Source organism: Schistocerca serialis, chromosome 2 (assembly GCF_023864345.2).
Source record: "Schistocerca serialis cubense isolate TAMUIC-IGC-003099 chromosome 2, iqSchSeri2.2, whole genome shotgun sequence".
Classification (NCBI taxonomy): Eukaryota; Metazoa; Arthropoda; class Insecta; order Orthoptera; family Acrididae; genus Schistocerca; species Schistocerca serialis.
In genome coordinates, this window is record NC_064639.1 from 1,056,014,988 (window position 1) to 1,056,030,110 (window position 15,123).

The window sequence follows — 15,123 nt, forward strand, 5'->3', positions numbered from 1 at the left end:
TGAACTGTTTAAAATAGAGTGAGTAAAAGTTGTAATATTTCATGAATGTTTTGTGGCTACTGTAATATGGTACTAAAATAGTGTAATGTGCTTTTTGCTAAATCATGCATAGTCTAATTAGGTCTGCTACGTCATGCTAATGCAATGCAACTTTAGGAACGCCATAAGAAGTACCTATAATCTGCTAGATATGTACGTGAAGGAAGTACTATAGCTGTGGAAGTGTGTTTATTATACAACAAACAAAATTATTCTTAAATAATCTAATATGGATTAAAAATATGTTTATTCAACAAAGAATTGAAAAAAGGCAAGTCTCTAATAGTTTCTGCAGAATTGAGGAGCGATTTCATTATTTACATGAGACAGTCACCCCATTTCGTTGAACATATATACTCACATACAGGATCACAGCTGGTGTCATCAGGCCATCAAATACTAACGGCTGCCAGTAGGTGTCAACCTCAGTGAATCATTCTTATCAAGACTTGGTCCCAAGGCCTAGTATACTCACACTAGGTTGAGCAAGTTATTTATCTAGACAGTGTTTGTAAGCAATAGAGGACTTTTATATATGGACAACTGATAGACATTTCTCGTCTATAGGTGTGCTTTTGAAACAAAATTGCAGAACTTTCGACTCCTATTTGAAATAGGAGATATGAGAGAATTTTTAGACAACATTATTCGACATTTTGTAGTGTGGACCATAATGATAGACATAGCCTTCAGTTATTTTCTTTGTTCTGTGCGAAATGTTTCTTCAGTTTTTTATTTGTTTTATTTTCCTCATATTTAAATGCAGCTTATGAAGATGTGGCCAATGAAGAAGATTTTGCAGATGATTGAGTGTTTTCATGCTGAATCACGTTTGTGGGAAGTCAATAGTTCTGAACACAAAAATCGCAACAGGAAGAAGCTAGTTATTGAAAAGCTGGCCAAAAAATATAAAGTATCAAGGAGTGATATTGAAGACAAATGCACAATTTGAAAACAGATTTTCATCAGGAGCATAAAAACATTAGCCGAGTGAAGAAGAGTAGGATACCTCCTGTAAACAATGTTTGGTTTGCATCTGACCGCTTTTTATTTCTAATGCAAGTTTCACAAGAAGCAGCTGAAACACTGACTGCAATGAGGGGGAAAAAAACCAGTGAATCAGGGCAATATATGTACTTTATGTATATGTTTTTTTTAAATTTTTATACATGAATATATAGCACAAAACAATACTAATAAAAGGCAGAAATTAAAATTATTAACAATAGCTATTACTTGCAGCTGCACTCTCATATCAGTAGTTTTATCACGACTATGAGTAAATATTTTTCCCTAATTTGCATAATATCCTTCAATCCAATAATTATATTTTACTGGACACCTTCTAAAGCCGCCTATGTTCTTCCTTAGTGTTCAACCTATCTCCATACCAAATTTCATGGAAATTGGGTAGATGAGTAAAACCTTTAATTACAATTTTTTATGAAATGGAGCCTATACAGTTCCCCAAGCTACGCTCAAGTTACCTGTGAAAACTCCACAAAAAATTGTATAGCAATTTCAGAGATTAGCAAGTTCAAACAAAGAAACAGGCAGATATTGCGATTTTAGATAAAACTTTGCATCATGATATCTTTTTTCCGTGATCCAGTTTTGATGAAGTAAAGCCAATACAGTGCCTGAAGACATATTCAAGTTACTTGCAAAAACTTAATATAAAGGCATTTAGTAGTTTTGGAGAAATGTTTTCAGACAGACAGAGACGCCAGTTATGTATAATATCTTATAATTAGAAAATATTTATTGAGGGATTTTTAAAGACATTTTCAAAATGATTGTTTTAAATATTGGAAGCTATATGAACTCTTAATTTAGTAAACATCTTATTGCCCTAGAACCTCTTCCCCCATCATATTATATTCGTTGGTGGAGAGTTTAATCATCCAACAATCAATAGAGAAAATTACAGTTTTGTTAGTGGTGGGTGTGATAAGACATTCTGTGAAACATTACCAAATGCTTTCTCTGAATACTACCTAGAACAGACGGTTAGGAGCCATACCCATGATGGAAATATGTTGGATCTAATCCTCAACCAACAGAGCTGACCTCTTTGAGGGTGTCCACACAGAAACTGGTATCAGTGACCATGACACAGCTGTGGCAACAATGATTACCAAAGTACAAAGCACAACTAAAACAAGCAGAAAGACATATGTTCAGTAAACCATATAAAAAATCAGTAGTGTCATATCTCACTGAGAATCTTGAAACTTTCAGCACAGGACAGGAGCATAAAGAGGAACTACGGCTCACTTTTAAAAGAATAACTAACAATGGAAAAACTGGTAGAAGCTGACCTCAGGGAAGATCAGTTTGGATTCCATAGAAATATTCGAACACGTGAGGCAATACTGACCTTACGACTTATCTTAGAAGAAAGATAAAGGAAAGGCAAACCAACGTTTCTAGCATTTGTAAACTTAGAGAAAGCTTTTGTCAATGTTTACTGGAATACTCTCTTTCAAATTATAAAGGTGGCAGGGGTAAAATACAGGGAGCCAAAGGCTATTTACAATTTTTACAGAAACCAGATGGCACTTATAAGAGTCGAGGGGTATGAAAGGAAAAAAATTGGTTCGGAAGGGAGTGAGACAGTGTTGTAGCCTCTTCCTGACGTTATTCAATCTGTATATTGAGCAAGCAGTAAAGGAAACAAAACAAAAATTCGGAGTAGTTATTAAAATCCATGGAGAAGAAATAAAAAATTGTAATTCTTTCAGAGACAGCAAAGGACTTGGAAGAGCAGTTGAACGAAATGGACAGTGTCTTGAAAGGAAGATACAAGATGAACATCAACAAAAGCAAAACGAGGATAACGGAATGCAGTCGAATTAAGTTGGGCGATGATGAGGGAATTAGATTAGGAAATGGGACAATTGAAGTAGTAAAGGAGTTTTGCTATTTGGGGAGCAAAATAACTGATGATGGTCGAAGTAGAGAGGATATAAAATGTACACTGGCAATTGCAAGGAAAGCGTTTCTGAAGAAGAGAAATTTGTTAACATTGAATATAGACTTAAGTGTCAGGAAGTCGTTTCTGAGAGTATTTGTATGGAGGGTAGCCATGTATGGAAGTGAAACATTTACGATAAATAGTTTGGACAAGAAGAGAATAGAAGCTTTCGAAATGTGGTGCTACAGAAGAATGCTGAAGATTAGATGGGTAGATCACATAACTAATGAGGAGGTATTGAATAGAATTGGGGAGAAGAGGAGTTTGTGGCACAACTTGACAAGAAGAAGGGGTCGGTTGGTAGGACATGTTCTGAGGCATCAAGGGATCACCAATTTAGTACTGGAGGGCAGTGTGGAGGGTAAAAATCGTAGAGGGAGACCCAGAGATGAATACACAAAGCAGATTCAGAAGGATGTAGGTTGCAGTAGGTACAGGGTGATGAAGAAGCTTCCACAGGATAGAGTAGCATGGAGAGCTGCCTCAAACCAGTCTCAGGACTGAAGACCACAACAAGTACAACAACAACAACAACAACTGGCGATACACCATATAGGTATTTACTCAGGAGAACAGTTCATAATGGATGGTAACCACCATGGTTCACAGTTACTGTAAAGAAACTTCTAAGAAAACAGAGATTGCTGCTTAATAGGTGCAAAACAAAGTGTAGGACTATAGGCAGAGAAATGTCGATTGAAATGTGTTTTACTGTCAAGGGAGCAATGCATGATACCTTCAATGACTATCACAGCAAAATATTGTCAAATGATATTTCACAAAGCACAAAGAAATTGCGGTCATGTGTAAAGGCTGTTGGTGGCACCAAATGTAGTATGCAGTTACTAACGAACGATATGGGAAATGAAATTGAGGGTAGTAAAGCAAAAACTGAAATGCTGAACTCAGTTTTAAAAAATTCCTTCACAAAGGAAAACCCAGGAAATTGTCTCAATCCTTGTACCACTGAAAAGATGAATGAAATATGTATTAGTTTTAGTGGTGCTGATAAACAGTGGAAATCGTTAAAACTGAACAAAGCTCCAGGGCTTCATGAAATCTCTATCAGATTCTACATTGAATTTGTGGCTGAGTTAGCCCCTCTTCCAATTACAATCTATTGTAGATTCCTGGAACAAAAAACAGTGCCCATTTCTTGGAAAAAAGCAGAGGTCACACCTGTCTACAAGAGTGGTAGTAGAAGTGATTCAAAAAACACCCATCCAATAACCTTCACATCAATTTCTTGTAGAATTTTTTTTGGAACATCTTCTGTACTCAGTCATAATGAGCTATCTTGAAAAGTATGACCTCCTCAGTGCCAACCAGCATGGATTCCGGAAACATTGCTCATGTGAAACCCAACTCACACTTTTCTCTCATGACATACTGAAAACTTTAAGCCAAGGCAGTCGGGTAATGCAGTATTGCAGTATTTCTTGATTTTCGAAAAGCATTTGTCTGAGTACCACACCTACGCTTTTGGCCAAAAGTATGACCGTATGGGGGTATCAAATGAAGTGCTTATTTCAATACTGGTACAAGTCCATTACCTCCACTTTTCTGTCTATAATTCTTCTGGAATTAATGATCCAAACAACACAAAGAAAGGTTCATCTCTAGCAAAAAGCCATCTGCTTGAACATTTCTGGTATCTCAACTGCAGATTTTTCAGCCCTCAACTTTAGGACTCTGTATCTCAAAATGAACAAAAATGGACGTGTACCACTATTGAAATAAGCCCTTCAAATGAAATTTGCAACTTTATTGAGTACTTTCTGGTCAGGAGGATGCAGCATGTTATCTTGGATGGAGAGTCATTGTGAGATGTAGGAGCAACTTCAGGTGGCCCTAGTATAGTACATTGGGACCCTTGCTGTGCATGTTGTGTATTAATGATCTTGCAGATAATATTAATAGTAGTCCATTAAATATCGGCCATGCAGTTGTGCAAATAAAATTTCTTCTACTGATATTTCAGCTGTGTATTCAGTCTTGTGATTCAGTCTGTGGATGGCTGGACGATACCCGGCCGAAATATCAGTGGACGAAATTTTATTTGCTCGTCTGCATGCCCAAAGTGTAATGGACTACTCATTATGCAGCGAAAAGCTGAAATTGCACAATATTAATAGTAATTTCAGACTTTACGAATGATGCAGTTATCTGTGATTAAGTATTCTGAAAGAAGCTGCTTAAATATTCTGTCAGATCCTGATGACATTTCAAAGTGTGGAAATATTGGCAAGTTGCTTTAAATGTTCAGAAATGTAAAATTATACACATCAGAAAACAAAAAAAGACATAGTGTCCTATGACTAAAATATCAGTGAGTCACTGTTGGAATTGGCCAACTCATAAAAATACCTTTGCAGAGATGTGACTGGGATTATCACATACGTTCAGTTGTAGGTGAAGGAGGGGGTAGACTCTGGTTTATTAGTAGAATATTGGGGAAGTGCAATCAGTCTACAAAGGAGATTGTTACAAATTACTCTTATGACCTGTTCTAGAATATTGCTCAAGTGTGTGGGACCATACCACATAGGACTAACAGGAGATATTGAATGTATACAGAGAAGGGCAGTAGGAATAGTCACAGGTGTGTTTGATTCATAGGAGGGTGTTACAAAGATACTGAAGGAAGTTAACTGAAAGATTCTTGAAGATAGGTGTAAAGTACCCTGAGAAAGCCTATTAACAAAGTTTCAAGAACTGGCTTTAAATGACGACTCTGGGAATATACTACAGCCCCCTACGTGTCTCTTACATAGGAATAGTGATATAAGATTAGCATAATTACTGCATGCACACAGGCAGTCAAACAATTATTCTTCCTGCACTCCATACGTGAATGGAATGAGAAGACACCCTACTAACTGCTGCAATGGGATGCAGCCTCTGCTACGCACCTCACAGCGATTTGTAGAGAACAGATAGAGATGTAGAAATGATCTCTCAGTTCATTTCGAATTTGATGCCAGTTTGTTGCTGACTTTCGAAGCAGATTTTGGAGATTGATCACAGTGTTATTCTTGTCCAGTTCTGTCCTCCAGGGCCCCTCAATCAAGCTTCCATCAGTATCATACGAATCAAAAATACGAGCTGGAGTATTGAATACACTGTTTATGTACAAAAATTTGAGCAGATAAATGCAGGATAAAACAATGGCATCTGCTTTTTGTCGATCTAGAGCTATCCATAAAACATAAGATGAAATTGTGGAAACTGCTAGCAAACACGTTTTGAGCTATTGTGTGCTTACAGAGACAATAATATGTCTCTCTAGAGCTATTTACACTATCATTACATGGAGTTTAACACAGAGAATGTAAAAAATATTTATGCAGACATTGCAAAAGATAAGTCAGTCTCTTAATTTAGCTAGCAAACCTGCATATGTGCTGTATCTTAAGATTACAGACCTTATAGTGTAAAGTATTGTCAAGGCGATTTGCTAAGCAGAATATCTTCAGGTGGATGCATACAGCAACCACCCAGAAACACACACAAAAAAGTGCCCAAAATTTACCCATACCAGCAGTCAGCGGCAATACTGAAACAAACCCTGGTGTTCTGGACCTTGATAGAGTGAAACTGAAACTTTACATTTCCAGCAAGGATTAGGAGATAAAACCTTCATAAAGTCTGGTGTTCATATGCACGCAATTTTTGTGGAAATGCAGTCCATCAAATGGTCAGTACTTTCATACATGAATCGATCATTTTAGAAACAGCACAATTCCATAAATTCATGTTTTTCAGGAAACACAAAAAACTACATTTAAAAGAAAGTTCACCATGTATCAAAAGTTGCTTTGTCTTTTTAAAGAGTGTAGTCAGGTGAGTAATTTAACATACGATATAATCTCCAGCTCCTTGTAGAACCAGCCAAAATAGTGATGAAAGTGATTGGAGTTCTATTTTTTCTAAAAATGCTTGTGAAAATTTATCACTGAAATGTGCTATTGTAATCAACCTAATAATAATTTTAATTTCAAAAGTTATGAAATGTATAAAAATTGATTTGTACAGCAAATTTACACAGATGTATGAAGCTAGTAATATAATGCCTTTAACACTAACATTAATTTGAGGCATCTAACATGTTTTTAAATTATACAACAAAAATAATCTTATAACACTATGACTTGGCGCTGCAAATGCAAGATTGAAAATAAGTACTTCAAATTATCAATGACTGTCCAGAATTTCAAGGGAAAATTGCTGATATTCTTCACAAACATACTGCAAGATGCTCTTCAGGTCAGCAAGTTTAGTTTCAGTGATTGACAACTGTCAGTTGTATGCCCTCGTTCACATTAAACACACATTTCGCAAGCCAGTACCCTGCAGGATGAATGTTCCACTGCTATGTTGATGAATGGTGTGACCTTGGATGCTGAGATGAGTGCTTGAAATGCCTTAATGCTGATATCTGGAATGCAGTACGCTTGTGTCTCGAAAGATGTTAGCTTTCCAATGAATTTAGTATCTTCTTATGTAGAGGTGGCCACCAGTCAGTGAAGTCAATTACATCTTCAATGCTTGTGGTAGTAACCATGAAGTTTGTAGGGAATCTTGACTGTTCTATTACCTCAAATACTTCTTTAGGAAGATAAATACGATCGTTATTTGACAAAAGCCTCTTCACAACACCAAAATCATGGACAATGGGAAGAAGAGAGCATCCTCTCAGGGGAAAGAAGTGCTGGATTTTATCAAAATGCTCTGCTTCTGCAAGAGCCATTTAAAATCTTACTATGGTGTGATCCCTGTTTTGACCACCACAGCTATCACCAAGGACATGTAGTTCCTTCACATCCATCACAGTGCAATTATCTATATAATGCAGAAGAAAAGAAGCTACTTCATTTGATCTTTCTTACCTTGGGTTTCATCATAGATGTGAAAATGACCTTCTCCTGATGTTTCATTGTGAATTTCAGAAACGTTAAAGGTTAACTGTCAAAGATTAAATAACTCTTACTCCAGTATTTTAGGCAGCAAAATATCCTACATGTAGTTAAATGTTTTAACAGCCAGATCCTCTCCGGCTGGGATGGCCGAGCGGTTCTAGGCGCTACTGTCTGGAACCGCGCGACCACTATGGTCGCAGGTTCGAATCCTGCATCGGGCATGGATGTGTGTGTTGTCCTTAGGTTGGTTAGGTTTAAGTAGTTCTAAGTTCTAGGGGACTGATGACCACAGAAGTTATGTCCATAGTGCTCAGGGCTATTTGAACCATTTGAACCAGATCCTCCCTTTCTTTGCACAGATTTGTTGAAGCTGGAAGAGTATTGTAAAATTTATTAGTTCTTCTTTTGTGGATCATTCATTCTGCTTCACCAACCTTCTTTGCATTCTCGTTAAGAAATTGGTACTTCAATTTCTGTTTCATAACTTCTCATGTACAGGAGATATATACCTGAGACCTCCAAAAATCGAGGTAAAAATGGTATTTGCACAATTTTACATAGCACTAAATTTAATGTCTATGTCAGGTTGTTTTTCCTTAAACATCTGATTTTCACATTTAACTTTGCATCAAGGTAATTTTCCACCTTGGAGGAACAGTGTGTCTGTTATCTTGGCAAATACTCAATATGTTGATGAATGGGCATTTTAATTTTGGCAGATTTTGAATTTGCTGTGGGTTTTTTTCTTGTTAAATTAACTCTAGATTTACTGGCTAACAACAATTCACATAGACAGTGGAGCCTACTGTCACCCTTAAGATCATGGAAAGCTATAAATGCCTTCTGGCAGACCTTCTTCCTTTTGTCATTGAGCATGCGCTTAAATTTGTGACTATTGGATGACACATTATTCGGTGGATGAGGTCTTTGTACATTGACTTTGCTCTTCAAATTATTAAGTATATCTTACAAAGATGTGTGATGAAATATATCAATATTAGCATAACACACTTTCTTACATTTGCATTTCTCACTTGTTTTCATTTATGAAATTGTTTTTCCTGGATAATTAATGAATCCACTTCCTTGAACATGTGCTCTTTTAATTACCTCACTCTTGTATTCAGCTTCATTTCTCACACCTCTATTTCGTTTTGCAGAATTTAGCAATAAATCTTCTGTCAACCTGCACCATGTAATCTCAGAAGATATCCAGGGCCAAGAATGCTCTGTTCTGTCTAAAAGACAATCAACTCTGCAACAATGACAAATCTTATTATTAGAATAAGCAGAACGCACAGCACTGCCAATAGAATCAACAGTACTACAACGTTAAGATTCGAAACACCAGAACTCCAGAACTTGATACAAATCTTCTAGGCACAAAAGACATACACAGTTAGATGGAAATTACCTCTTTTCTATATGGATTGCAGTGGCTACCCTTAAAGAAGGCCTGCACATAAGTAATGTATTTTGCATAAAATGTGGAATTACATTGTTTCTAAAATGACTGATTCACAATTGAAACAAACTAACATAGTTATATAAAACTTTGAGAATCACTGTGAGTAAGTATCATGACAAACATCCCTCACTGTACTCATCTAATAAATTCCAGTACATAAAAGTAATTCATAAGGGTGAACATTGTCTACAGAAAAATCTACTTGTCAACTGCAAATACATTTTCCTAGGTATTTTATATCTCCTCTGTTTACTGATAATGACCATAAGCTTATGCTTTCTTTGTTCTGTGGAGAAACATGTATACGAAATGCACCAATATTACTGATAAATTTTCCTGGGAGTTTAATCTGGTTTTAATCTATCAGGAAGCTTCACTTCGATGCACACTATGTTGCAGAGCATAAATTCATTCTGGGGTCTTACTGATATATATAATTCATTTCAGATGTTTGTGTTATATTTTAATTTGTTTCATATGACCCATAATTGAAAATAAAATGACGTTATTTTCATTAGAAAATTATGATTCACTATTTGGTTATTATAATTTCAGCTCAACAGAAAATGTAAAAATTAAGGAAAAGTAAACTCAATTACAATAGATGAGACTTGAAACAGAGACTCTTCTATCACCAGAATTCGACACTATGCATTCACTCCAGGAACATACATTTTGCTCTTATCAGTGCTTAGGAATCTTCTTATTTTGAGAGGCAATTTTTCCGAATTTTTCTTTTTAAAAATTATTTTTTATATTTTCTTTATTTTTAAAAAAAATTATTACTGCTTTAGGAAATTGATGTCTGAAGATAGAATCAAAAAACCGATAAATATAAAGAAAATCGATTTCGGAAGTCTATAAGGTCTCCTTGTCAGATTTACACTCATGGGTGTGAAATCTATGCAATCACCAGCCTGAGTAAAGTGCAAACATACGGAGTTCATAACAAATCTGACAATAACCTAGATATGTTGAAGTCATTTCCTCAAGTCTTGAAGAGGACAGCTCGTTGAGTGTGCCATCTACTGGCAACATTAGGTACCTGCTTGGGCTCACCATGTCTTTTTTTGTTTGTTTTGTTTCCAACCCAGGATACATTATCATATTTAATTGGGTCCAAACCAGGAATTATTTCTGAAAGTACTTAAAAGTCTTAAGAGTTTATTGCCACACTAGACTTTATTTATTCAATTGCGTTTCTCACTACCCATTACTTTCTTCAGAAATAGTCTGTGTACAGTGTCTGGTGAACTACCACTTCCTAAAATAGACCAATCTAAATCACTCAGAACATTTCTGTACTTAGTTTCATTCCGTTTTCTCTTCACACCACCAGAATTACTGTTAGTGTCATCAGCAGTGTAACAAACTAACATTTCTTCACATTTGTAGTTTTTCACAAACTGCAGAAGTACTGAGTAAAAATCGGAGCAGTTGCACCTGACACTTCATCGAAATTTATAACTTGAATTCCCTCCTGCAGGTCAAAATATCTTACAAGGATAGGAACAAATTTCACTTTATATTTGTTTCGGCTATCCATTGTAACTGTCAAATAATTAATTTTGCCAAAGAAACTAACACATCATCAAATATAAAGAGCGAAATAACGTTCATAACTACCTCTGTTTCGGTTTTGGTTGTAATAAATGAAAATTTTGTATCATACAAGTTTTTCACCGGTTCGGATCTGCATCTGATGTTTTGCAACTGAATTCATGTCTAGCACTGTGTTGTGAATATGTGACACATTCCAGATCACGATTTCCTAAAGAAATCTCTTGTACTTCACACATTACAATAAAATAAACACATTGCCCTTGTCGAGTTGTCAAATGAATAATAGTAAGAGAAAAGCTGTGACGGGAATAGTAGGCACGTTTCCTCACTGATGTCAAGTCCATGGTTGACTGTGGGAGACATGACCATAAGGGAATGTCTAAAAACGTTATGTCGAACTTATGTATCTGAATAAATCCTCACCAGTCGTAAAATCCTCAAACGCTCGACATTTTCGTAGCCTCAGACATTACCCTGGACAGCACTAAAAAACCAGGATTGTCTGAGCTAATCCCTGACCCATGGTAACCCTATACTTGCTGGCCTAATATTACGAGGCGCGGTCCCAGAAAGCTCGGGATTTAACGTCGAGTGTATGATTATTTTCGATACACACCAATCCCCTTAGGTGATCCCTGCAGAATGAACAACACTGAGGAAATGTCAATGCAATTGCGCGAAATTGATATGTGACTAGATAATTAATGAGATTAAGATACCAGCTTTTATTAATACTTATCGTCGATAATTGCTGTTTGCTTTTAGATGCAGACAGTCATATTTTGTGCAATATCCCATCCTTATGTATTCTCAGTACTTGCATCCCTGTGTATGTTGCTCACAAGAGATAGCAAATTTTTAATTGATGATCTCACAAACAATTTGTTGTGAATTAAGTGAAAAATTTCATTCTTGGCGTTACAATATCCACAGAAATCAAAATTCCATCTGTTGACAAAGAGCACGTTTTTGGTTCACTTAAGATGACACCTCGTATTAAAAGCAGAAACATTACTCCAATCCTAGGTCGCGGGTAGCTCAGAAAAGATGATTTTGTGGGGCTTTCTGTTTATTTTGATTATGAAAAAGTTGTTCCAAGCTTTTTGTATGAAAATCTACGAGCAGTGATTATATCTTGAACAAATAAATGAAATATTAATTTAACACGCTATTCATTTATGGATTTGTGAAAAGGAATTATTTTAACTACAGCGTAAACATACAATAAGTTCTTATTATATATTATTCTTCCATGATTATTATGCCGTTTTACTGTGATGCAAACATTAATTTTTCTACGCAGAAGGTCGCTCTACTCTGCCATTGACAGACAACTCGTGACATATCCTGCATAATATCTCTGAATTAGTCAGAAGTGAATGACGTAAACTTAAACTCTGTGGAGTAATGTACATCACCGAAATATATAGTAGATGAAGTTCTGCTATAGGAATAGCCATGGAAGACATTTTCGAAGAAGTTGTTTCTTCGGATGATATAAAGGTTGGGATAATGACTCTCAGTTTATTCTGAAATCTGTTGACAATAGTAAAGTTTTGTTACTATGAGCCGGTTATGTGATGAATGTTATTTGTTCATGATTGTTTTTGTTTTGCAGTTTTCACACAAGATAGTAATGTTTATATCGTAATGTTGACGTGGTATTTGATTAACAGTCGTTGCAAGTCACAAAGCCCAAAAACGTACAACTGAAACTTAACACAGGCCCTTTCACTCTTCATGGCCTCATTTTTGCTGTGTTTGCCTGATGTGCTTAATCGCGTACCAATATACTAAACGTTCTCGTGTGTTAGAATTTTTGCTGAGAGTTTTTGTGCGACGACGGAAGTACATTGTTTCTAATTGTTGATATGGTTTCAGAAATTTGAGACGGTTTACAATCAGCAATTGGCCAATGGAAAGGTAACGGATAAAGCGCAGTTTGAGTATGCCTGGTGTCTGGTGCGAAGTAAATATTCTGCAGATATTCGCAAAGGAATAATTCTCCTAGAAGACCTGTTCGAACGAGAGAAGGAACAAAGGAGGGATTGTTTATACTATTTAGCATTTGGTTCTGCAAGGATAAAGGTGAGTGTAATTGTGTATCTTAGGTTCAAATTGTTGTTTGAAGTGGCTTTTCAAGATTCTGTCTTGCACGAATATTTCCATCTGTGCATAACAATAATCCACATGAACCGGCTTACTGTGATAATTGGTAACCATTTGCAGTTGCTTTCCCTCCCTCCTTTACTCAAACTGCCAGCTGTTGCAAATTGTCAATTCCCTTAATGCTTATGGCCATCCCCTCTCAACTTGTCCCTTCTTTTAGTCAACTTCTCATAAATTACTTCCCAGTTTAATTAAGCACCTCATTTTTAGTTACCCTTGCTACACACGTTATGTTCAGCATTATTACGTAATATCGCGTTTCAAAAGCTGGCTAATGCTGTACATTGGACACTGCCTCCCCTCCTTGAGAGCTTGGTTGTGGTGACACTGACTTGTAGTGCGGCCCTAGGTGTTGGTTAGGTTGGAAGGTAACTTGGTTGACAGTTCATGAAGACAATATGTGTGACTGTGAAACATTGTGGTAACAGATTGATCTGGACCTTAGCATAATGATTATGATCACACTATATTTAACGAAATTGTTGACATAGGCAAACACTAAGGCAAAGTAAAAAAGCTTCATATTATTTGCATGCATATTAAATACTTCCATCATACATAAATTTAAAAAAATTGGATAACATGTACCCTAAAGCATCTTCTTTCTTCTTGTCTGAACTGTTGATTGTCTGCGTTCCACTTCAGTCGAAGGCTGCTCTCAAGACTGTTAGAACTAGCACAGTGAATAAGTAACTATAAATATTGAACTTACAGAAATAACTATATTTTTATAGTGACGAAATTTATGGTGGAATGTGTTGTAAATTCGTTGGGAGTAAAGACCACTCCCTGCATAGCAGAAGCGTTGAGTTTTTCACAGGTCACCACAAAAGAGAATGAAAACTTCGCTAGTTCATAGATACACATATAGGTCTAAGTTACTATTTGTGTCTCATTTCTTAATCTAATTCCCTCGGTGTTGCTAGATATGGTGTACATTTTATTGTCATCATTTTAGTTTTCGTTGTTACTCCACTTATAACCTCTTCAAGACAATTTCTCTTCAACTAGTCTCTTTGATGCCTCTGATAGAATTGTCCTTGGCAAAGCGTGAAGTACTTTTCTTCTCTTTGAACTTTAATCCACTTCATAAATTTTTTTGGGGTTTTCTTTACTGCTTGATAAGTGTTCAGATTGACTGACATGGGGGATAACTAAAAGTCTGTATGTCCTTCCATGCTGGTTTGTTTGTGTGTCTGTAGGCTCTAACTATTGCTGTTCGGTATCTGTATAAGTTTTGGAAAACTTTCACACTCTGTGTTTTATCAGAGTGTCAAAATTGTTAAGTGTTTACCAGTCAACATTCTGACAAGCTTCGTCTAAATGTACAAATCCATTCAGTTGAAGCTTGTTGTTTTTTTTAGCCTCCACCACCTGTGAGATTTAGTGGTTCCATTAACTTTTGATTGACACATGAATACGTCCATAAACTTATGAAGTTTGTATTTAGCACTTTACAAATGCTCTGAGGATGCTTCTCTGGTCACACAACATACTTCCAAGCAGTAGTCTAGTTCATTTCGTCTAATGCATTGTGCAGCAATGTCCTGTCATTGGTTGTTGCAGTAGCATTGATGCAATTTTCTGAACTGTCAGTGTTTCGGCAGGTTCTTAATTTACCCACAAAGGAGGGAGTCAGAAAGTGTTAGATCAGGTGATGAGGGCGAAGGAATAGAACCATATAATTTTTACTACTAGTGATATATAAGTCTGTCATATAAACCACTATGAACATTAATGCTCCAAAGAGACAGGTGCTCAGTCTTGTTGGAAGATTTAATTCTCATAATCTGCAGTTTGTTTTGGAAACAATCACAACTGCAACATACCAAGGTGACAGGTGCCACCCAGTCGTCCCACAGAGGAAAAACTTTCCATACATCTTGGTCTGCGGCATTATATAGACAATAATCAATCTCATTTATGCGCCACAGTATCATGGGAATTAGGGGACTGATGACCATAGATGTTAAGTCCCATAGTGCTCA

At 36.3% G+C, this 15,123-nt stretch overlaps 1 protein-coding gene across 1 annotated transcript in view; it reads left to right on the plus strand.

Annotated features, from left to right (window-relative positions):
* Nucleotides 1–12,314: 12,314 nt before the first annotated feature.
* The window catches only part of LOC126458508 (mitochondrial fission 1 protein), a 47,846-nt gene continuing 45,037 nt past the window's right edge, over nucleotides 12,315–15,123 (plus strand). Inside the window, exons 1-2 of the mRNA XM_050095602.1 lie at nucleotides 12,315–12,469; nucleotides 12,848–13,054. Coding sequence (XP_049951559.1) covers nucleotides 12,425–12,469; nucleotides 12,848–13,054 — 252 coding nt within the window. The 5' untranslated portion in view covers nucleotides 12,315–12,424. The remainder of the gene's footprint in view (nucleotides 12,470–12,847; nucleotides 13,055–15,123) is intronic.